Source organism: Lissotriton vulgaris, unplaced genomic scaffold (assembly GCF_964263255.1).
Source record: "Lissotriton vulgaris unplaced genomic scaffold, aLisVul1.2 SCAFFOLD_1650, whole genome shotgun sequence".
NCBI classification, from domain to species: domain Eukaryota; kingdom Metazoa; phylum Chordata; class Amphibia; order Caudata; family Salamandridae; genus Lissotriton; species Lissotriton vulgaris.
The window spans coordinates 233,875-259,684 of NW_028243036.1; the positions used below are offsets into that span (position 1 = coordinate 233,875).

The 25,810-nt window shown below is 43.4% G+C and overlaps 1 protein-coding gene across 1 annotated transcript in view; it reads right to left on the reverse strand.

Moving 5' to 3' along the window:
* LOC147668734 (voltage-dependent T-type calcium channel subunit alpha-1I-like) overlaps window positions 1-25,810 on the reverse strand; it is a 523,924-nt gene that overhangs the window by 221,185 nt on the left and 276,929 nt on the right. The window contains exons 5-6 of the mRNA XM_086948467.1: window positions 22,797-23,103; window positions 19,673-20,052 (exon numbers count right to left, since the gene is read on the reverse strand). Of these exons, the coding sequence (XP_086804593.1) occupies window positions 19,673-20,052; window positions 22,797-23,103 (687 nt within the window). The remainder of the gene's footprint in view (window positions 1-19,672; window positions 20,053-22,796; window positions 23,104-25,810) is intronic.

Genomic DNA, 25,810 nt, shown 5'->3' on the forward strand with positions numbered 1-25,810 from the left:
TTCCGCCGGTTTGGGTACCCGCTGATAATACTAATGTTAATGCTCCAGTGGCGGCGCATTTCCAGAGAGTGTGGATACACCTCCCATGGAAACGATCGGAAGTGCTTCAGGTGAAACAAACTTTACCCGATCCTCGCAAAAATCCTGCAGGGTATTATAAGGAATTATCGCAGCTCGTAGACGCTACGATAATGAATCTTGCCGATATCGACATGTTGTTTGGCAATGTCGTACCGCAACCGGTATGGGCTAAGATTCGTCACCAAGATCACGCAAATGAATTAGGTGGTGATTGGGCTGCTATTACAGCGGCAGACGCTGGACAAGTGGCTGCTACTAAACCCGATCAGTTGATTGAACTTCTTCCCCAGCGAATCATTACATTAATGAAAACGCTCATGCCAGCTATGAGGGTGAATTGGGATAAGTTGTCAGCCTGTAAGCAGAAGAAGGATGAGAGTGTTTCAGACTTCTTTACGAGGTTTGAGGAAACGTTCGTTGATCATAGTGGACAGGATATGGGTACTGAGGGTGGACAACGGTTATTTGTGGATAAATTCGTATCGAACTTATTGCCCGACTTGTGCAATAAATTGAAGAATTCAGAAAGTGCGTGGGCCGTTTCTACCTCAGCTCAGATATTGGCCACGGCACAATATTACGAAAATAGAGAAAAAGAGGAAACTGACCGTGCTGATAAAAAGACGAAAGAGCTGAAAACTAAAGTGTTGTTGCAACAAGCATATCCGCCGCGTTCTAATCAGAATGCGTCTCAACAGAATAGACCACAGTCGCAATCGAATCGATCGCAGTCGCGTAATGATTCCTCTTTCCAAAGATCTTCGTTAGGGTACAATCAATGTGCTTATTGTAGACAGGAGGGACACATTAAATTCAATTGTCCTGCTTTAAATGACCGTAGTGGTGGTAATTCATCTAGGGGAGGCCGTGGTGGTTCACAGCCCGCATCACGTGGTAGAGGTCGTGGTGCTCAGAATGACCGTTCTGACAATTCATCTAATTCTAATAACTGTTTCGATCAACGTGGATCATCACAAGGACGATCTGCGCAGTACAATGTAGACGATTATTACGTCGATCAGGGAACTGACGATAGTAATTACTAGGACAGCCAAAGACAAGGAGAGGGAGTGGTATCAGTTCCGGTTGATCAGAGAGGGCCTTACGTCGCAGTTGCTACATCGGGCGTCGTTGAGCCTTTTCTGTTGGACACTGGTGCAGCGAAAAGTTCTATCATGCATTCGAAACTCCCTGGCGCACCTTTGTCTGGCTTAACAAATGTATCCGTTGGATTCTCTGGCGCCCCCGTTAGCAATCCAGTTTCATGCCCTTTGCCCCTTAAAATTGGGCCTCGTGAGCTCGAAGCTCCGTTGATTTTAACCACGGGTTGTGGTGAAAATCTTTTGGGTCTGGATTTGCTTAAACGTTTGTATGCAACTTTGTATTGTTCTCCTGCGGGTGTAAAGCTTACGTTTGGAGAGAGAGTAGTCTCTCCCATGTATTTGTCTCTCGATAAGCTTCCACCGGAATTGGATTCTCTTCCTGCGTCTTTGTGGGCGACGGGTCCAAATGATGTGGGCCTACTTGATATCTCCCCTTATGTTGTTCAGTTGAAATCCAATGTGCGATTGCCACGTATTCCCCAATACCGTATCTCCCTTGATGGTGAACGAGCTTTGTTAGCGATCATCTATGATTTGATCGAGAAAGATGTTATTGAGGAGACTCGGGGAAACGTGTGCAACAGCCCTGTACTGCCCATTCTTAAACGTACTGATCCTACCAAACCGCCTGTTTATCGTTTTGTTATCGATTTACGGGAGGTAAATAAAATTGTGGTTCCTCAATTCCCTGTTGTGCCTGACATCACGGCGCTACTGACTCTGATTCCAGCTACTGCTTCGTGGTTCTCGGTGATTGATTTGAAAAATGCGTTTTTCAGCATCCCGATTGCCGAAGAGAGCAGGGACCTTTTCGGTTTCTCTCTTGGTGGACGTAGCTTCCGCTTCAAACGCGCTCCTCAGGGCTACTGTGAAAGTCCATCGATTTACAGTCAAGCTTTGAAGGGTCAACTGGATGCGTTTAGGTTGCCGGTTGGTGCGGCTTTAATCCAATATGTCGACGACTTATTGGTGGCTGCTGATACTCAGGACATTTGCAAAATTGCTACGGTATCGTTGCTGCAACATCTCTGTGAGTTAAATCATAAGGTGTCACCTTCTAAACTCCAATATTGTTGTCAAGAAGTAACCTATCTAGGTCACTTATTGTCAAAGGAGGGAAGGAGATTGACCCCAGAGAGAATTGCAGCGATTGCGCGAATGGCTGTGCCACAAACCCAGAGAGATGTGCGTGCCTTTCTAGGTATCACGTCGTACTGCAGGCAGTGGATTCCAAATTTTTCATTGCTAGCGAAACCACTGGTGGCTCTTACGTGCAAGGATGTTTCTACTCCTTTACCATGGACGGAAGAATGTCAGAAAAGTTTTTCTGAATTACGTGACTCATTGTGTTCGGCTCCTGTGTTAGGTACTCCTGATTACAGCAAACCGTTCACGTTATATGTTCACGAGAGGGACGGTTGTGCTTTGAGTGTCTTAACGCAACCTTTTGGTGGTAAGCAACGTCCATGTGCATATTTTTCCTCGACCTTAGACCCAGTAGCTAGAGCATTGCCGAGTTGTTTGAGAGCAACTGCGGCAGCTGCGGTCTCTATCCGACAATCAGCAGGATTGGTCATGGATAATATGCTCACGGTGATGGTTCCGCATGCAGTCGATACTCTTTTGAATCGAACGAAAACTCAGCACTTGACGAGTGCAAGGTTGTCTGGGTACGAATTGACGCTTTTGGCAAGCCATATTCAGATAAAACGTTGTAATGTCCTAAATCCGGCAACTTTGTTACCAATTAGTGCAGAGTCAGATGAAGTAGCAGAACATGACTGCTACTTGCGGACAGAGGAGGAAACAAAAGGTCGAGTGGACCTTAAAAACACCCCATTGGAAGACCCTGACGGCACTCTGTATGTGGATGGGTCATGTTTTAAATTGCCGAATGGTGATGTGACTACTGCTTATGCTGTTGTGACATTGAATACTGTTGTTGAGACTGCGAGATTGAATCAGAATTCTGCCCAAGCTGCAGAGCTGATTGCTCTTACTAGAGCATGTGTATTAGCAAAAGGTAAACGTGTGAATGTGTACACCGATAGTCAGTACGCTTTCGGTGTAGCGCATAGCTTTGGACGGTTGTGGCGAGAACGTGGTTTCTTCACGTCACATGGCACGAAAATACAGCATGGCCAGCTTGTGAACGATCTTTTGGATGCATTGACTTTGCCTGCTCAAGTTGCAATTGTTAAGTGTAGTGCGCATCGTAAAGTGACGGATGATGTTGGTCGTGGTAATGCGTTTGCAGATGAGATTGCTAAGGAGACTGCCCGGAACCTTAGCACTCGAATGTATGTGACGAGTTCGGTTAGGTGGCCTGCAGAATCAAGTATGTGTGAAAATACCATAGAGAGTGTGAAAGCAATACAGAATGAGGCCACCGAGAATGAAAAGACGAAGTGGAAAGAAAGTACGGGAAGGTTGGATGCGAATGGTTGCTGGATTGATTTGTCTGATCAGAAAAGATGGATGTTGCCTGATGCGTATGTACTAGCCGTTGTGACAATGGCACATGGGTTAGCACATATTAGCGCGAAAGGTATTTGCAAGTTGTTGGCTGATGTGTGGAAGAATGATGGCATTACGAAGTGTGCTGAACGTTTGGTGAAGAATTGTATGGTGTGTATAATGTACAATCCTGGCAAAGGAACCCCAACTCCCCCTGGCAGTTTTGCTCCTCCTTTGTATCCCTTTGAGGTGATCCAATTGGACTTCATCCATATGGAGCGATGCAATAACCTGAAATATGTTTTGGTTGTGGTTTGCGCATTCTCCCGATGGATCGAGGCCTATCCCCTCAAAGACAATACTGCTTTGTCTACTGCGAAAATCCTACTGAAGGAATACTTTCCTCGGTATGGAATGCCTAGAGTCGTGTGGTCAGATAACGGAAGTGAGTTTGTTGGAAGTGTGATGAAGAGTGTGTGTAAGGGCCTTGGAATTAATCAGAAATTCCATAGCGCCAATCATCCCCAGTCAGCTGGATTGGTTGAAGGGTACAATGGCACCCTTAAACTAAAACTAGCGAAGATTCAGGCTACGACTGGACTTTCGTGGCCTGACGCTTTGCCTCTAGCATTACTGTCAACTAGGGCGACTGTACACTCCCGAATAGGGCTTAGCCCCTATGAAATAGTGTTCGGCCGTCCTGCGAATGTGTGGGGGGTTCCTAGGCCAGGTATATTCGTTGATCTTGAGTATCCGATGTTGATTGATTACTTACATGACTTGACTGCTAAACTGAGGTTAATTCATCAACAGGTTTACGACGCCTTACCGACGCAGACGGAGGGTCCAGGCCACCAGCTCCAGCCCGGAGATTGGGTAGTTACCCGTAATTTTTCACGCAAGAAGAATCTGGACCCCCGTTTCACCGGACCTTACCAGGTGCTCCTGGCCACGAGGACTGCCGTTCGTCTTGAGGGGCGGAAGAATTGGGTACATGCTACCCATTGTAAGCGAGTCCCTATTCTTTGCCGGCAGACCCGTGGGTGAGGAAAGGCATTGCGTCAACAGAAGCAGAAACATTGCCGGCGTTTGTACCTTTTAGCGACGCACAGCTTGTTGGTGAACACTCAGCGCAGCAGAAAGCCACTGTTGAACATTTGTCAGCAAAAGACTCAAGATCAAATCAACCAATTGATCAACGGGACGCTGTCTCTTCAACGGATCCTTTGTTCGACGAGCAGACACGTCCAGGGAAACATCGATATTCTCTGCGTTCTCATACTAAGGACAAATAAAATTTTCTTGCTTTGCTGAATTGATAACTGCAATATCCTCGTTTCCCCTGATCAACTTTGAACAATCGTATCATTGAATTGTTTTTGTACATATAATAAGCTCCTTCCTTGTATCTTTTCCTTCCACAGCTGAAATATTGTGCTAAATAAAATACATATTGTGTATTGAGGGCCGTAGGGCCGCGCGCGTACTTCCTTCTGGACAGTAGGTCTTGACGCTAGGTTAAAGGCCGTCGGTTCCTAGGAACTCCTGGGGATTGACTATTGCTGCACAGAACGAAGTGCGTCAAGAAACGTTGCGGACGGTCGTAGGGAAATGGCATTTCCGAAGCTGAATGATTTGGAAGGAGCTCAGGCGTATAGAGTCAGACTGCAGAAACTTAGTCGTACTAAATGTTTTGTATTTCCGTTGTTTGTATTGTTTCTGACTGCTTCTGCATTTTTGGCGGGTGGGGTGTATTACACTATGTCTTACTTCTTACTTCCTACCCCTACTCCTACTCCTTACCCTAATCTTACTTCTACCGCTTCTCCTCATTCCTTTCATATGTTACCGGAACACGAACAGGCTAGACGTGTAGAATTCCGCAACAATTCCTTTATCCAGCTCCTCCATCAGCATCAGTTAGTGGTTAACACTACTAATTGTTGGGTGTGTGGGCTGATGCCACATACTACGGGTAAGGGAATTCCATATCTGGTGTTACCGTATAGTTCCCAAGGGTCAGCTCGAGCATTTCAAACAATGCTTCGAAGCGCACTGGGTTTCCACCCCACTCCAGAACAACGTTCCCCCAACCCTGGTCCTACCTCGTATCAGTGGGTGCTATCGATGGCAATAGCGGATATGGAAGATGAGATCCATGATGCTTTTCTCATCCCTAAAGAAGAGGTGCAAGCCTATAGGGTCCTAAGTAGAGGGGAATATAGTACGTTCACTAATGAAAAGCAGCTTAAAAGCTCGTCTCCAATATGGGTCGTACCCCACACTGGTAATCTTTGTCTTGTGGGTCGTGGTTCGCAAGCCTCACTTGGAGCCAGTGCTTGCACTGAAAGTTACCTTCTGCCAATGTCCCCGACCCCTGTGTTTCTGGCTGCCAAGGGTACGTACTTTATCTGTCATGATCGTGCATACACATGGTTGCCCACAGACTTCATGGGCTCATGTTTTGTTGCAAATCTGTTGCCTCCGACGTTTACTGTAGATGCCGATTATCATAAGACTAGAGTTGTACGAGGCGTAATTAGCGAAGAGGATACTGCCGGTCAAGAGGCAGGAGACTTTTTCAAGGGTTTCCTCCCGTTTTGGGGACCTATGGTTAATAGTAGGAACCTGAGACATTTGACTCGAGTGGTAGAATCGACAGCTAATATTACTGCCAGTGCCCTTGGTAATATCACCACAGAACTTCAGGCGGAGAGACTTATGACGTTGCAAAACCGTATGGTTTTAGATGTCGTCTTGGCAGATCGCGGTGGGGTATGTAAAGTGATCCATTCGAGCTGTTGCATTTTCATACCAGATAATGCTCCTACTGTCTATCAAGCCATCTCGAAGTTGCATAAGATCTCCGAATCCATACACGTGGATGTAGGGGATTGGACGCTACTTGGTTGGTTTTGGGGCCTGATGTCGACTTGGGGTTGGAAGATTCTGATGATCATCGGGGTTGTGGTAGTGTTCCTGTTCACGTGTTGCCTTTGTGTGCAGTGTGGTCCTGCCTTATGTGGCCTCTGTGCTACAACGTGTATGAGACAACCATCTGTTACCAAGGGGACTCGGTTGGACAGAGCTATGCTACAACGACATCTTGATGGTCTGATGAATATCGAATATGATTCCGACTAGTGCTTGCCTACATGAGGGCAAAAGGAGCGTCTGAGGTTCCGTGACAATTGTAAGTGGTGTTTTCGACTCGTACGAATATGGTCGAGTCTAGTATCTATGAACCGCAAATGACGAGTTTAGTAAGTGTGCGCAGTTTCGCTGTGCTAACTTAAACCGTTCGTTTGATATGTGGGTTTCTCATCTGTACCCACGGGTTCCATCTTAGATACGGCATCCATTTTGTCTCTTGCCCTCAAGTAGTCAGCGAACGGACGCTGTCCGCTTCGCGACCCTGGGACTCCCAAGATATTTGCGGAAGACACATGTTCTTTGAAAGTGTCTTTATGATGAGGGGGTTGCTACTGTAAGGCAGATGGCGCCGCTCGAGGCTCATCTTGCCGCACGGACTTATTGTCTCAGCCGTGCATCTCATTAGGCACGTCCCTTTGATGCCTGTATCTCGTGCTTCTCGTTACCTCCCCTTTTACACCCTTTCCGATCTCCCCACTGTCTCCGTCTTCCTCTGCACCTGTCTTCGTTCCTATTTCGATCTACTTTATTGCTGATTGGAATTTGCTAATGGTGGGAAGATGGGTTTTTACAGTTGGGAACCGCCAAATGTTTCCGCACTTATGTTCCGGACCTTATGTGTTTCAAAGTGACCAAAGCGACCCCTCTGAGAGCGACATGTGGGAACCAGGTTGTAAACTATTGTGTCTCATGTTATCGTATGGGTAAAAACTGTATAAAAGGAGCGATCCACAAAACCAATTTGAAGCAGTCTCCCCGAACTACACTCGATGTACTTCCTGTGACTTCTGTGTTCCCTGCAGTAAATAAACCTTGACTCTTTGACGCCGAAGGAAGTGTCCCGTGTCTCTGTGACTTGTACGCCGGAGCAGGTTACCCACGAAGGTTTCAGGTGTTGTGCCCTGGCACCGCTGGGTCCAAAAGAACCCAGTCCTTCAACAGTCCCTCCCCAGCTGCCCGAATGGCTCCCCTTTTTAAATGGGTCACCTCCTTGGGGTTAGGTGACACATGGAGAAAATGCCACCTCAAGGAGAAACAATTCACATGTTACTCATTCCCTTATTGAGGCTTGTCCTAACAAGATTAATTATTTGTCTCAGCCGCTAAACTCATCACAACCGTAAGTGCCAGTATATTGTCCAAAGTCATGTCTTGGTGTGGGACTCCCTCGCCATCACTAGCATGGCCCCAGGGGCATTTGTTGCCTCAAAGCATGGTGGCTAAAGGATAAAGTATTTGCCCATCCTCTATGCAATGCCATCAAGTATACTTTAAGCTGAATACATTCTCAGTGTCACCCTCAGTTACCCTGTGGGAGTCCTTTAATGCAGTGTCCATGGGGAGGGCATTCTTCTATGTCTGAGGAAGAGAAAGGGACAGTGGAACAAATCCTGGACCTCGCAAACGATCTAACGATCTGCCGAGTGACTGCATGGAGAAAGTAAACAGGCAGCTTCAGTAGCTCCATCAGGTTTTAAAGCAAAAACATGGATACAGCCAGGTTGGCATTAACAATGTCCCAATATAGAATATATAAGCTGGGCATTAAAGCAGACAAGCTTATTTACCTGCTAGCACACAGGGATACTGAATTCAGATTTGCTCTCAATGTGGAACTCTGTGTGTCACGTATTCACTAGCAAATGCAGCAGTATTTACAGATTAGTATCGGGAGATATATCAAGAACACAACTGTATGACTAGAAATGTTCAACTCCATCTACAAGGACTTTCTGGAAGAGATACAGTAGGCCATATCTGATATGCCCTCAGGCAAGAGCTGTGCCCAAATAGTTTTCCAGGAAAAGTTTACAAAAAATACTCATTGCTACTAATGCCGCATTTACTAGTCCTATCTGAGGAGATTAGGCAGAGCATTTCCCATAAGGAAGAGCTACATGGCACGATGATCACCACTATTCTAGAGCCCAAAAAGTCACCAGACGAATGCAACTCTTATCAACCCATATCATTCCTCAATGTAGAAACCAAACTTTTAGCACAGCTACTGGCCTCCTGGCAAGATAGTGTGACATGTACATTGGCCCCTGAAGACCAAAGTGCCTTTATGCCAGGCAGGAGCACAAGGCACTGCATGTGTTATGTCCATGTGGCGTTGGCCAGGTCAGCCATCCCGCAGGGTCCTGGGGCACTATTTCCTATAGACTACGAAAAAGCGTTTTGACACGGTCCCACTGCCCTTCCTGACCATAATGCTTCTGAAAACAAACATAGGCCCTCCTTTCCTTGGATATGTTGCAGCTCTTTATGATGACCCTCAGCCATAGTTTAGAGCAAATGGGGGTCAGTCGTCCCCTGGTCCCCATCAAGCGAAGCACCTGCTAAGGCTGCCCTCTCTCTCCTCTCCTTTTTGCTCTAGCCATCCAACCCCTTTTTGAATGAATTAGGAAAGATGAGGAGATAGAAGGGTTTCTCTGGCTAAATGGAATGAAGGACAGAGTGTCTCTATATGCGAACTACATGTTTCTTTTCATTCAGCACCCAGAGAGCTCATTGCATTGGCTAATGAAGATGCTAAATGTCTATGGAGATGCCTCTGAGTTGACAGTGAATTGGAATAAATCCACTTATGTACAAATACACAGCACTCCACCACAGCGACCCGTGAACACTCACTTTCAAATGGCTGAAGACCCTTTTAAATACTTGGGTATGATCATAACCTGGGACCAACAGAGGGCTTGTGAGTTAAACATCACCATCATAAGTCAATGCGCTCATTTGGGAACTAGAATGGTGGTCCTCTTTACTCATTTCCATGATGGGTATTGCGTCCCTTTATAAAATGACCATGTTGCAATGTTTCCTGTATATGCTACAGAACTACCCTTTTAATCTTCTATCTACTCTCTTATCAGACCTAAAATCGATGACCACAAAATAATAGTGGACAAGAAGACTCCCTAGAGTATTCACCAGAAATACACTCTGTTCCCAGACGAAGGGGGCCTGGGAGTTTCCAACCTTTATCTCTACTATTCGGCAGCACAGCTGGTCCCAATAGGTGACTGGCTGTTCAGGGACAGACAGGATTCAGCTTTGCGGATGGAGCTGGATGCCTTTGAGAAGCTAGGCCCTTTGATAAATGGTGCACCCCTCTACACAGCACTCACTCTTACAAATCACAAGACTCCCAATCCTGTGCTGGCAAGAGGCCCTCAAGCACATCAAAGGGTGAGATAAACTCACAAACCAGACTCCCTTGTGGAGCTGGACGAGAATGATGCAGGTAACGCAGCTCCCTCGATTAAGAGCATGGGACCTTATTAGAATTTCACACCAGGGAGGCGTCTGGGAATATGACCATATCAAATCCTTTGAACAGCTAGCAACAGATTTTGAACTGCACAAGACCCAGTTCTACAGACATCTGCAGCTCTGCCACGTACTCGCTCCACACATAAACGATGTAGATGCAGTTCCTGATGTGAATCCATCCGCTTGAACTGCTATGCTGCAAAGGTAACTCAGGAAAATACTGGTTCTTGCTCCTCAACATCCCAGACCAGCTGGTTGTGATATTAGCAGTGTGTGAACGAGACCTGGAAGAGCTAGATGATGAGGAATGGCAAGAGGCTAAGATGGCTGCTCTTGGGCTTTCCTTCAATCTTTGGATGATCCAACTAACTTCTTTCCTAGGACCTACTATAGTCCTGAAAAGGCCTGGAAGAGAGGTAGAGCCCTGCTTGCACCTGATGTGGCGGCATCACAGGCTAATCTTATTATATTATACGGGAAGGCCCACACATTCAAATATACTGGAGGCAAATTCATGAATTCTAGTACCAATCGACACTGGTGACAAAATACTTCACCTCCAATGAGTGAATGGACAAGTGGAATGGAGGACTGCGCCACAGCAGAAAAAGTGATTTACAAATGGAGAGGGTATGCAGAAAATCATCAAAAGATATAAGGCTCCTGGCTATCCCTACACTACCTGACTTAAGGCAATATGTTTTCCATTAATTGCCATAATAAATAAGCGTACCAATTCTCTGATATATCTTGTTCTTGTACATTATGTATCTTCCATTAATACATAGTTGTATTGTTTTGAAATGAATTAAAGCCTATAAAAATACATATATAAATATCTGCATGTTTCCAATTTGGCTGAAGTGAAAATTATCGTACTCTGTTTTGAAAATGGTATCGCAGTGAAAAGAAAACAATTTTACGTTTCAGGAAGTGATTAAAATCAAGAGTTTGCAAAAACTTTGATCAGGAAATAAATTGCACATCACCTAGTTTCAGGGTGGGCATAAGTTCAGTCCGCATCACAATCAACATCACATCCGGCTGGCCTTATGGGATAATTACACAAATTCAAAGGGCAGCTCATCCATAGTTTCAATATTTTACGGAAATTCTCACTCTTATGAAACATAAACATAATATACAGTAAAAAACACGTATGTATCACTTCAGAAGTAATTTAGAGCTGACTAAAATATTTATTAATCATAATGAAACTGAGTCATAATTGGCATTTATAAAAAAGAATATAGATGGTTTTACCCAAAATCTTATTGAATGGCCAGCTCCTGGCTCTTACAGGATGAGAAAACCTAAAGAAATGACTGGTAGTTTTCTCTGAGGAAAGTGCCCACATTGTTCTCAAACACCAACTACCCCTCCTCTCTCAGTAAGGCAAAGATAACAACAACAACAAAAAGCAAACATTGGCAAAATCAATAGGTCAGAAATTGACTGCCAACCTTCTGGCTTTGTCAATTCTCTTTTTGTCATGATTTTACAAAACTTTTACAAAACGTTATTGCTAGGAAAGCCACTGACCTTAATCTAAAAAAAAGTATTGACTACAGTAAAAATATATTTTGGGTCTCCAAACGTACATATTGCCTTGTCCTAGTAGTCACTGGCACTTAAGGGAACTACTGCAGGTGGATGGGCTCTTTGTGAAAGGGCAGAATGTCGTTGCTCACAGCAAAGTTAGCCAATGGCTGTAGAAGGCTGACCCACTGCCTCAGCCTGTATGCCGTAGTAGGCAGAAGAAAAACGGGAGTGGTACAATGATAGGCCAATGGATGAAGAAAGCTGGCGGAAAGCCCCTCTAAGTAGGTTTTTGTACATATCATTTTAGGATTATTGTTGTAAGTAGAATAACACTCTTGGTAGGCTTCTTAGGAGTTAATAAATAAGTTTAATTATCAGAGTAGAAGTCAACGCTACATCTCTCCAGCTGACCAGACTTCAACTGCTCAATCTAGAATACCACAACATTGATGACATGGGTAAGAACACTAATGAGTTCTACACAGAACAGCTGGGTATGAGCATAAAAGAAAGGCTACATAAACTTATAAATATACAAGGATAATATTTACAACAATTATCAAATACGTTTTACTCCTACTGTTGTAATATAGAGTTCACACAATATTCGCAACTATTTCTCCAGCCTCATAGACACATTCCAGCTGCCCCTGAATATGATTTAACAGGAGAAAATGCAGCCTTTCCCCAGGCTTTGGGCTGGTAATAAGAAGCAAGGGACGGGGGAGTTCTGGACCCATTATCTCTTCTTTTTGAATTTGACGTTTAGAAGTCCTGCCTCATACCTTCTTAATTACTGGCCACTTGCCAATTTCAATACCTCATCCCTCCTACCACCTTTAAGGCACACGCTATTTACAGGTATGGGCACGGAAATTGAAAACATGTTGAAGAGGGACCTCAGTTCCCGTCTTCTAGAAAAATACTGTGAAAAATCCAGCACATTCGGACAACTATGGTGGTGTCTCTTCCTGGTCGAGGGTGACCAGGTGTCACGGATTTGCCCCAGACAGTCCTGAGTTTTCACCCGCTGTTTAAGCAGATTTGGGCAATTTTGGTTAATGGCCCGGTTTTTGGCGGGGGTCGACTGATACCAGTGAGAGGCACTTGTTTTGTGTTTTCTTAAGTGGTGCTAGTTAGCAGCTGTTAAAAGCAAGGAAATTAATTTAGAGGTATTATGCAGGTTTTAGAAATTACATTTTATTTATTTTCTTAGTGCTTCTTCTGTGTTCCTATGTTGATAAGAGTTGTCACTCTGCACAGGACCATTGATTTAAAATTGTAGTCCTCCTTCTATTTTTGTAAAATGTGCTGGTTTTTCGTTCTCTAGATCTGATCACCCTATCCTAGTCACAGCACATTTTTAGGACTCGCCTGAGCCAGCGCATGCGCTGCTCTGGCGACACATTTAGTTAGTGGGCTTTAAAAAGCCTACCACAGCTTTTTGTGTGGCACACTGCGTGTGGTTACGCACACAGGCACGAGCAGAGGCCCCATCTGGCTTTCCTCTCGCTCTCCCAAGTGCGCGCGCCTCTCTCCGCCTCTCTGTCTTGCTCGCCCCTCCCCCTCCCCCACCACAGAGAAAGTCCACCACAGAGTGTGTCTCATGTAAGTGTTTTTTTTTTCTTTTTTCCATTCTTCTTCCTTCCATACCACTTTCCTCCATCTTCCCTTATTTCCTTTCTTCCTTCCTCTTGCTATTCCATTCTACCACACTACTCTTAACATCTCTCACCCTCGTTTTCTTTCTTTCCCTCCCTTCCTTTTTTATTTCCTCCTCATACTCCTTTACACATTTTAGTTCATGCTGCCACCTCCATACCTCCAACCCTCCCCTCCACCCCGCCCAAAATCCAAAGGTGTTATGTCTCTTCTAAGGTGGTGCGTTCTGTGTCCTCTGACTGTTTTTGTATTTTGAGATGGCGCCACATTTTCTCTCTCCCTTCTTGTTCAGGCAGGCCACTTATAGGTCTTGATTTGCTTGATGGGGGAATGTAACGTGTTCACTGTCTGTCTTGCTATACAATGTAACTGCAGAGATGATTGCTTCTCCTAGGAATGTTTTCAACAATAGTGATCCAAAAAACGTTAGCCTAATTGGCTTCGCTCTACGAACCCTTTCGGTCATAAATATTACTTTTTGCCTTATTTGGGCATTTTGCCATGAATTTTTTATGTTTTTCCTTATGTTGCGCAATAGCAGTTTTATCTGCAGCTGCGTACTGTCCCGGGAGCATGCCTCCAGGCTGTTTGTTTGTTTTAGTGCACACTGCTCTTCCTATCTACGTTATCTATGCAGCGTTAACTTGTAGGCATACACTACTTGAAGCCATGTTATGTCGCATATCTGCTATTAGAGTATTGTAGGGATTTCTCCTCCTCTCTAATTTTGCCTCTGCTACGGTTCGAAGATTTCCATCTCAGATTCGGACTGCTACAAAATAGCTTCTTTATTTTTGGGAAGTTTTATACAGCGCGGACTTGACCCGACCGTATTAGTGCTTTACACAAGCAGCAGTTGAATTATAGACGGACACATTAATTTGTTATTTGGTACGGAGAGGAGTAAGTGATTTGCCCAGAATCACAGGATGATGAGCCCGCTTCCCCGTCGTCCGATTCGACAGCTCTAGTAGTTAGGCCACATCCTCAGGTTGTCACCTCTGCGCTCCTCTTCCTTGCAATCAGCTTCATATGGAGAGGCGGGGGCAGGTGGTCGAGTGTGGGCTGCAGGGAACCAGGGTCACCATGGAACACATCAGCATCAGTACTGGTATGCAGTGTCTGCATAACGATGTGTCAGGAAGTAGGTGGATCGCAGCAGTGGCACTTTGAAAATTCTGCAACTAAAAAGTTTAAAAACCCATGCAATTGTGATCTTGTGACCAGGAAGCGATGGGATTCAACGCTAAGACAGTGACCGATTCCTTTTGCAATCATCTGATATATATCAGACATGACATATATCCAGCAACAACACGGACACACAACTGACGGAGAAGGTGGGTTAGCAATAGGTAAAGCACTCCCACCTGTCCTCCCAAACACCACATCATGGGCCCAATGGTCAATGACTTTGGAATTACCACCAAACCGGGATACAGAGACAAAGACATTATCTGAAACACGTCATCACCAGTCAAATCAGACCCTTACTGTCGTAGCCAAGCAGGCCAGGATACTAATGGCAGACTGTGTGCTGTACAAATGGCAACAGCATAACATAACCACATAACACAACTTGCTGCACAAATCTTTCCAGCTGTAAATCTGTGTTGTGTCAACGGTACACTGGCATCCGAGGATGATGAGGGATGAACAACAATAATTAACAAGCATTGGCATAGCCAATAGGTCTCGCTTTTGGGACCTTATAAGTGTTTACCAATGCAACAGTTGATGTTGTTGAACCCATTATATTGTGCTGCATAACTAAATACTTATAAGGTCCCAAAAGCGAGACCTATTGGCTATGCCAATGCTTGTTACATCTAGGCATATGCTTCCTGGTGATCATGGAAACATATTCACTCTGGGAACAGCAGAGGAACCTCATACTGCCAGAAACCCACCTACAACATCACAACGAGCCAATGCTTCAAATCAGAAACAGTCAGAAGTGAAACAGGAGAGGCGCCTCTTACTGATCAGTAAAATATGTACAATGTCACAGCACAGGTGTCTCTGACTGAACATAGAAACATATTGATCCTTTGAACTGCACAGGGGCCTTTCAATGAGCAGAGAACCATGTGCAATAATGAAGGAAGGCCGGAGCTACTGACTGAATGTAGAAACACATACCTGCCCAGCAGACTCTTGGAGGCACAGACAAACCGGCAGCACAGGAGAGGTGCCTCTTACTGAAAATGTGCGTTATCAACGTCAAAAGTTCACAATCAGCCATCACATTAGCCAGCCCAAGAGAAACCAAATGACTTCAAGGGAAAATAAAGTAGTTTTAACCTTTTTACATTTAATCGTTAATGGTGCAGCTTGGGCTACAACCGATGGGGATCAAAATCTATGTTCTTCTCAGTGGCACATGTTGTGGTTGCTAATCGGTTAACATCACAATTATCTTTGTGGACCACATATATCATACTTCTTATGACATGAACACATTAATCATTCAGTGATCATTAAAGTGGTAAACATAGTAAAACCCCACACAGAAATGTACAACTGATAGGACATACAATACGAAACAAATAACTGAAACGTTGCAAGTTCTCATAGGTGGGGTTGATTATTGAATAAAGGCCACAAAGTATCCAGTTAAAGTTGCACCAGGGTGCAAGATCTTATATGGTCAAGCCAAATTAAGTGGATACTGACAGCCTTTGGCTGCTGCAGTTATACTCCTCGTACTGCAGAACAGCCTAGGTGTCCATTTTGATTGCCTCACTTGCTCCAGCTTGAATACAACACAAGTTTTGGACTGTGGGAAGAGCTGAGTAAATTGACACACATGTGTGATCGCTCCTTTTCTTAAAACTTTTGCCAGAGTGCCTTCGATGGGAGTACAGTATGACAGCGGCTTCAGCCATGCACCTCCTCACACTGCAGACCACCACTCATAAAAGCCACTTTAGTAACTGTTCCCATTTTGTTTTTTGTTTCTCATTTGCCATCATTCATTGGCCACAATGCTTTGAAATTGCGACATTAAATACCCTGCCCCAACTGCAGGACATGCTGCAGTCGAAACATAAATACCCTGGGCCCAATTCACAAAGATAATCGTACACATTTGTATAAGAATACTCTTTTTCGCTTTCCTCAAACAAATGATTTAATAGTAACTATACAGCTGTGGAGACTCCGCATTCGGGGTATGTGCAGAGTTCCCCGCCCCAACGGGGGAGCCTCTGCAGTTATTGTAACCTTACTTTTTAAATCATTTGATTGTAAATAGCCTTGTGAATTGGGGACCCAGGCTGGTTGACTATTCATATTACAGTACATACAAGCTCAACCACTTCTGGGAGCAGTAGGAGGTCTAGCTGGTTTGCCAGCTCTTGGAAAGAGATACGTTTTCGGGGCCTCACTAAATTGGTTTTGCAACATTTATGTGACAGTCACGATTCATGGATTATCCTTTGTCATTATCATCATCATTTCCATATCTCAGTAAATACGCCTCCCACCTGACGCACCATCTGCATAATTCTCAATGTTAAAAATCACATATAGACACAGAGAATGCTGGATGAATGCTCACACAAAAAAGGGCAAAGCCAAGCAGAATAAGAGGTTTTCGCCAAAAGGGCAGCAATAATGTGGGAACAGAGGACACATGGGGTCGGGCAGATGTGAGTATCAAATCTCCTAGGTTGCATTCAGGAAAGCCTATCCCCATCCTACTCATAAAGTGTTGAGGGTCATGCCCTAGGACTGAGTGGTTGCCAGTGTTGGGGTGCCCTGAGGAGATAATTGGTGCTTTCACTTCCGAAGCTGCCTCCACCTTCAGTGCAGTATTGTGGAGCAAATGTGAAGCCAGTGGAATCAACTCTATATTTAAAGCTTCTTCCCGCAATCGGATGACTTTTAATTCACTTAAAACTCAAATGCCCTTTATCTGGTTTAATCTGTGAAATTCAGAAGTCATGACCAAGTGAGGAGTAGGATACACCCTTTAAATCTTGATTAATCGGATCAGCACAGAATGATGCTTTATTAGGTGATTAAAGACAACATGTTAGCCAAACATCTGAATATGCATTCGCACATTTCTAATGCCACCAAGGGAGCTCATCACAAGCTGACTATACTGAAACTCAAACCCTTCCTCCCTCAGGCTGATTGAAAAATGCCAGTACAAGCCCTAGTGCTGCCAAGATTAGACTACGGAAGCACCACTCTCTGTGGTCTCCCCAAATACAAGCTGGCTCCGCTGAGGGCATCACTGAATGCTGCAGCTAGACTGGTATCAGGAACCAAAAGAAACAGTCACATCTCCCCAACCTTGAATGCCCTGACCCGGTTGCCTTACGAGGCAAGAAATCACCTAAAAGTGGCCTGCATGACACACAAAGCAATGCATAACAATAGACCCAGTTACTTGGCTCTAAAGCTGGAAAGGTCGTGAGGTTGCAGACAACTACGAAGTGCGAGTACTTTCCTTCTGAAACCTCAATCCTTCCATAAGAAGAGAACTGGCTGCAGAGCTTTCTCAGGGATTGCTCCAAAGATTTGGAACTCCTAACCTCCAGTAGTGCGTGGAATCTCTTCCTGTACCGCATTCAAAAAAGAAGTAAAAATACTACTAATGAACAAATTCACCTCCTAAGTCTTAATGCTAGGCTGTCACTGTATCGTCTATAAGACTCGCTTTTCATTGCCTACCTCTGGTGGAATGAATGAGACTATTATATGTAAAAATAATACCACAGCCCTTAATGCTCAATAACTGTATGTAGTGTAAAGCTTAGTCGGCTTTTATCTCCGTTTGCTAGCACAATCACCTATTGTTCAATAACGATATATTGCACAACGTCCTGCACATTCCCAGTCCTCTATGTTTGTCATCCATATATTTTATATCTCGGTTGTACGAACTGACACATTTAAATGAGTGTATACCATCCCATACATCTATGTTCTTGTACTGTATACTGTAAAGCGCTCTGATACCCTCGTGGATCACGTTTGCGCTATATAAAACTTTATAAAAAATTAGCAAACCTGAGCAGTGCACAGCTCTTAACTGCATCATCTCTCACAGTCAACCATGTAGAGAGATATTTGGGTCAGTCATCAGGCACTTCTACACAGTCCTTCCTCACAGGACGGTTCATTTTATTTTTGAGAGTTCAGGTGGCACGCTAAGGCCAGCAGCGCTCAAGTACCCTATGGCGAAGGGCTGCCTGCATGCAGCACCACCCAGGGTGGCACTAAGAGGACAATTTACATAGGAATATCAATAATACACAGATCCATGAATACAGAAACTAAATAGTGATTAATCACAATTGCAGTGAATATTCTTTTCTGCTCCAAACCACCTAAAACATTGGCGTTGGCAGTGCTGTGTGCGGTGAGGGATATGGTATGAGTTCAAAAATCAAGCTGATGGCACAGTTCGCAACTGGTGACATGGCTAAAAAAGAGATTTGCCAATGTGGGCTTGGACAAACTATCTGCTCCCTAGCCATTGCCCCATGATCAACTGTTGTGTTGGCTCTATTGGAACTTTTCTTTACCTTTACAATCTGTAACATCTAATGAAGGGGCCTGTGTGGGATCGAAAGCTGATGTACTATTCAATCAGTGGCGGCTTAAAAGCAGTGGAGTGGCGGAGGAGCGCCACTCCACTGCTTTTAAGCAACATAAAATGATAATAACTTTAAGTTATTATCATTTTATGCTTCATGTCCTGCTGCTTTGCGGTGAGGCGGGACTTTTCTGCTCTCGGAGCAGGGCAGGGGAGGAGTGGTTTTCCTAATCCTAAGTGCGCAATTACTGTTTGGTCGGCCCTCTCGGGCCGCCCAAACCAGTCATGCTCACTTTCCCTCTTCTCCATGCAGGCTGCATTACAGCCTGCTTGGAGAACATACCCACCCCTCCAGCTCCTGGCTGTGTCACGGCACTGAGACCAGTCACAATGCTGCATTTCAGTGTTGTGAATGGCTTAGGGGAGGGAGGCTGGCTGACTGCTTCCTGTTCCTGGAGTTGGAGTAGAGACGCTGGACCGGGCCTAAAGGGAGGTTTATGGAGTTTTTTTATTCCCCCCACGCACCCCCGACCCCCTACAGCCCCCCCGCGACCACCCCCAACCCCCACCCATGAGCCAAGCCGGCTGCCGCTGTATTCAATCTTTGTACTCATTGTTTTACTCAAATAAAGAGTATCAATCACTGCAAGGCTCAAAATCCTCTGTTGAACAGACACACCCATGAATAACCATTGCAGTAGCTATACAAGTTTATTACTCTTTTGTGTCTGTGGAAAACCGCAAGCTAGTTGCATTTATTTTTGAATATTACAGACCCTGGTCCCCCTTCACACTCTCCACTCTTCTCTCGCTCATTATAATACGTTAAAGGGCCACTCACTTGCTCATGGTGCTCGATCCCCATGCTGATGGTGTTCACCAGGATAGCGATCATAATTCCCCGGTTGAAATACTTGCTGTCCACTATCCCCCGCAGTTTGACCCGGATCTCCCCCCAGATGTGGTCGCAGAACTTCTCGTCTCTCCTGTCCTCGTCATCGGCCTCCACAGCAGCGGTGTCTCCACTACTCTTGCTGCCCTCGCTGGTTTGATCGCGGGCCGCGGCTTGGGTGGGCTTGGGGCTGCCCATCTTCTTGGAGGAAACCCGGAGGACCTTGGTGCACTGTGGACAGTTAGACGAGTCTGAGGTCAGCGTCACAGCAATAGGTTGGACAATGGACTGCGGGGTGTAGTCCAGTTGGCTGTGCTTATTGCAGAGCCCTGAAAAGAGAACAGTCAGGGGGTATCAAAAAGAGTTGCTTCCACAAATTCCAATCACTATTGGCCTAAAAGCAGGTAGACGTTTAACCCAATAGGCCCTAGGTGAGGTTTAAGAGGCAGATAACTATGAACAATTGTGATAATGGATAATAATTTGTGATGTGTGAAATGATCAGTCTTTGCTTCCCATATCTTCAAGAACTTATGGGAAAGACTTCAACAAGATGATGCAGTTGTACATTTTGAAGCCGCTGTATTTTGGGGAAAATATCGTGCACAAATATAATTTACAATTTTTTCACATAAATAGCTAATGCATGTTGAAAGCCAAGGACTTTTCTTTTAATAGCTCACACCACAATCCTAAACCACTGACGTTCAATCAACAATTCTAACTTTTCTATTTTATAGAAAACATGTGATAATTCATTTATGTGTGAGATTTTGCTACATTCTTCAATGCAAATTAGGAGCAATTTGTCAATGGAGTTAGGAAAAAAAATGCAAAATTCTTGCAGCATTAAAAAACAAGTTTCAGTTAGAGAAAATATTTCCAACTGAAAAAAATATCCAAATTCCTACATAACTTTTATAAATAATAGAAACGGTGGCTTGATTTATTAAAACACCATAAAACAGTGTTTTATATCGTTTACAAAATATTGTGATTATTTCCTAAATATTCTTCTTTAAGGTATTTTCTTCAGAAAACATTACTTGTAATTATCTGTATGTCTTTTTTGCCACAGACTACCACTTAATTTAAAAACAAAATGTAACAAGTAAAGAGAAACATAATTAGAAAGTTACAGAAAGTCACACAATGGCTGATATTAAAATTGTGCAATTTTTCATTTGAGGGATTCAATTCCCCCTAAATGTTTTTAAGAGGCAATCGAGTTGTTATATGGGAATAGGAAATAGGGTGTGACAAAGAGATTTTCCTATGGGCATGAAGGCCTACGCTGAGGTTTGGGTCAAACCAACTTATGTAAAAGTCAAATGTGTAAGCTTTATCATCATTAAAAAGTAGGAAAGTAGAGTGCCAAAGCCTTACAATCAGTGTGTAAACTTCAGTTCCAGCTAGTTCTTAGTGTAATTTAAGAGATGGATAGTTTGTCAAATGAAGAGTAGTGATAAAATGCAATACTGACATGGTTTTGTGCAGAACAGATAGGCTTGCAATTTCAACAATATAAGGTGCACATTTTCTTGTCCAGTAATAAAGATAGTGCTGTGCATAGATCAAATGCTGCAGGAGTTACAACTAGACTTCAGCACACATGTATTGAATTGGTCGAGTTTCACCTATCTTACAGATGTTAAATGTTGAATTGGTTTGGTTACATGTATTTACTAGTAACTGTCCATTGAGTAGGTATTTAACAGCAATCTCAGAGAAGACAAAGACTGAATGGGTCTTACACCTAGCTTACAGAAACAGGATACAAAATGGGTTTAGTTTCAACTATCTTATAGAACTCAAATATTAAACCTGATTTAGTTACACCTACCTTAGAGAATCTGGATATTTATTTATACTAGTTTCACCTCTTCTACAGAAGTCAAATATTGAATAATGTACCTATTCCTGATTTATGGAAATCATACATTGAACGGTTTGATTACTCCTGCTTTATCAAAGCTGCATGTTTAACGAGTCTTGCTAAACATACAGAGGTTGAATGTTATAGCTGTCTGGTTATATCAACTTTACAGAAGCTGGACATTCAGAGGGTCTAGTTGCATATTTCTTATAGAAGCCAGATATTTTATGAGTTTAGTTACACTTACTTTAAAGAAGTCACAAATTCAATATGTCCAGTGTTAAATATACCTTACAAACTTCAGACCCAGGTGGTTCTTGGTGCAATTTAAGAGATGGTTAATTTGACAAAAGCTGGACAGTGAATGGTTTGAGTTACATGTTTTATCGAATCCAGATGTTAAATTGCTTTAGATACACCTATCTTATAAACGTCAAATTTTGAATGGGTTTATTCATATCTGTCTTCCAGGGTTGAATAATAAATTTCTTTTTATACATCCATATTATAGAAATCAGATTTTGAACTGACCTACTTGGACTTATCATATGTAGGTCAAATATTGAATGGGTCGAGTTGCAGCTCTCCTACAGAAGGTGGATATTGAAATTATGCAGTTTCACCTATCATATGTAAATCAAATATTAAATGGGTAGCTACACCAGTAATACAGAAGCCAAATATTGAATAGGTTTAGTAACACTTCTCTTATAGAAGATGGACATAGAATTGGTCAATTTGCACCAATCTAATAAATGCCAGATAATAAATGGGTTAGTTACACCACTTTTAATGATGAGGTCGACTAACACACTGATTTAGTGAAAACTTTAGAATGTTTCTAGCTACACATATCTTACGGAAGCCAGATGTGGTAGGATTTAGTTGGAACTGTTATACATGTTATACAAAAATTCTATATTGAATGGGCCTAGTAACAACCTTTGTAGAGAGATTGTATATTGAATGGATTTAGTGGCACCTCTTTTACAGAAAATGGATAGTAAACAAGACTGGTAACACTGATCAAAAAGTCAAACATTGTATAGATCTAATTATACCTCCTTTACTGAAGTAAAATATTTGCAATGTCTAATTAAATATATGTTACAGGAGTCACATGGGAATCGAGGTAGCAAGAAATCTAGGACTGATTGTTTTTAATTTTTTTAAACGCATAGATGTCAAGATCCTTACTGAGTTGACGTCTCTCCTTCCCATTGATGCCGAGTCGATGTCCACCCAGGTTTGCCCGCCCGTCATCCCTGCCCTGAAGGGCTGCATAGAAGCTGATCGTCCGCCGCTTGGCTTTCCTCAGGATGTGGCAGACATACTGAAAGATCTCCTCATAGCAGTCACCCGGCTCAGCGTAGCTGGCCACTGTGCTGGAGGACAAGTAGAGGGCACGCTGCTCCTGCATTAGCTGGTGCTCCCGCTGCTTGGTCTCAGAAAACTGTGTGGCAATGACAACCAGGCACAAGTTGATCATGAAGAAAGAGCCCACCTGGAAGGGTTGAGAGAAATGTCAGACAAGCATAGTGAAGAATGTTGCACAATTAGGCGTTTCTGTAAATGTTAGGTTGAGCAGTGTACCCCATCACTGTTGTGATGTGAGACATAGTCAGTCATATGTAGAACCAAGATGTGGTGAAGAGTTAAAATGAAGCCTATGCATTTGTGAGGGAAAGGGACAGTTAGGGCCATTCTTTCATAATTTTCTAAGGCTTTTCCAAGACCTGGATTCTTACAGGATCTGGAGCTTAGGATGGATTTATCAGCACTAAACATGCACTAGAAGCCTGTTGGAAGGATAAATACCATATTTGTTTCTCTAACATACTGCAAAATAAGAAATTATATGTAACAAAAACTATCACAGACAAGAACACCATGCATGTGTGGCAAATATTTTTTTTCAGTCAGTCAAAAAAAATCTTTATTTCGGCAATTACTGCCATAAAAGTGCAATAATACAACATTTATAAATTAATCATCATAAAATGACAGACTAATGATTAAAAGGAAATAAAAAAGCAGCAAACAATTACAATTTATATAAATTGACACATGACCCAAATTGACAAAGAGGTGGCAGAATAGGAAGGGTTCCATCCCCGCGAGCAAATGACTCATGAAGAGTGTTAAGCATAAACGAATATCTCATTTGGGGGCAATGTTAGCAGCATATTAGACAATGTCATAGACTGTTTAAAAATATAAATAAACAAGAATAAAATGTTTTAAAGTAGGTAGACTTCAATTAATACCATCTAAAATCGGGGAAATTGATCTTCAATAAAACAACAACATCTAAATTCTCTACTCTAACTATTCACAAGGCATCTGTGTTTACACCACATTGCAAATAGAAATGTGGTAATTGCAACGGCAAAAACCAGGTAAGTATCATATTTTAGTATCCTTTAGACCTCGCTATAGTTTCTTATACCCAGGTTCCTACAAAGTTGGAGAACCCATTTAGATCTAGCAATACTATATGCAGGGCAAAAGAAGATCACATGGATCTCCGTTTCTTCTGCAACATTGCAGCCAGGACATAATGATTTTTTTGCACCCACCCAATTGTTGGTAAAGGTATGGAGGGGGAGTGTCCCGTGCCTAAATTGGAGAAATCGTTTCTTGGCTGCAAGAGGTTGGATAATATCTAAAGCAGGCTCCAGGCTTTTGTGCTGCTTTACATCTAGAAACCTAGAGGTAAGACTGGATGAATCTATTGACGGTATGGTGCATGCCAGTCTGTGTTCTTTCAAAGCAGATGTTAGAGATTGTTTGGATATAGCAAGACAAGTCTCTTCAGGTGCGGACCACAGGTCATTTCTCCCTATTTTACGAAATGCATCCCGAATAATAGACAACCAAGGAATCTTCCCCGCCCCCAGAATGGACATGACTGATTTTAATTCCTCTCTGTAAATTTCCAACTCTGGTGTGCTCCATAGCCGTCGCCAGTACAGGAGTGGGCCAAAAGCAATCAGGTCGGCAATAGGAGCAATACCCAGGTCCATCCTTAGAGGGATTAGGGGGGTACTTTGTGAGAGGCCCAGGAGTTGCCTTAAGATGTTATTTTCAATCAATGTCAGAATGTTAATTGGGCAGTGGCCCCATAGTTCAGCTCCTTACATAGTGGCTCCCCTTGCTTGAACCTTATATATTTCTGCAGGAGTGCCAATAACTTTTACGGCCCAACTCCTATGAACTTTTAAAATCTCCCCACTTGCCTGGAGTAGTTTTAAATTTACCTTGGAAATCTGCGGCCCCCACTCCATTTTCTCATTTAGGGTAAGGCCCAAGTAATCAAAAACTGGCACCCTCTCCAAGATCTTAAGATCCAATTTAGAGTGCAGGCAGTTGGTGGAATCGGCTTGGAAGACCATATTCTTTGTTTTCTTTATGTTAACCTCCAAATTCCTTTTCTTACAAAATGAGCTAAATTCCTCTAGGACACACTGCATACCCGTGGGTGTTTTGGTTAGCAATAGCGTGTCATCCGCAAACATTAATGCTGGTATTTTGCGGTTAGCAAGTTTTGGGGAGTCTGTATCCCTAACAGCTAAAAGATCCTTAATTAGACTGTTAAGAAAGAGGGAGAAAAGAGTTGGTGCAAGCACACAACCATGTCTCACTCCCTTCTCAACGGGGAAAGGAGCTGATAGTTTCCCGCCGTTCCCAAATCTTATTCTGGCAAAAGTGCTGTCTAGAAGGCGTTTAAGGAGTTGACAAAGATAGGCTGGGGCTCCCATCTTGAGCAGTAAGGCCCACAACTGGTCTCGATCCACCAAATCAAATGCGGATTTGAGGTCCACGAATGTTAGGTAGAGAGAAACTCCTTCCAACGTTATAGTTTTCCAATAGATCAGTTGTAATCTAAACAGTTGGTCTATAGTTGAGGTTTTGGACCTAAAACCTGTTTGTGAGGGGGTGAGTATATTATGGTTATCCATCCAGATCTGCAGTCTTCCCAGAAGAACACTGGCAAAAATCTTTTGCGTTACATCGATTAGGCTAATAGGCCTGTAATTTGCCGGTTCTAGAGGGGAGCCCTTTTTATAAATGGGAATGCTCTCGGCACCCGCCCAGGTTGGAGGGGGTGTCTTGCCATGAAGAATTGCATTAAAAAGACACTGCAGATATGCAGCCCAAACTACCTGTTCAGTTTTGAACAGGTCTCCTGGAACCCCATCCAGTCCGGG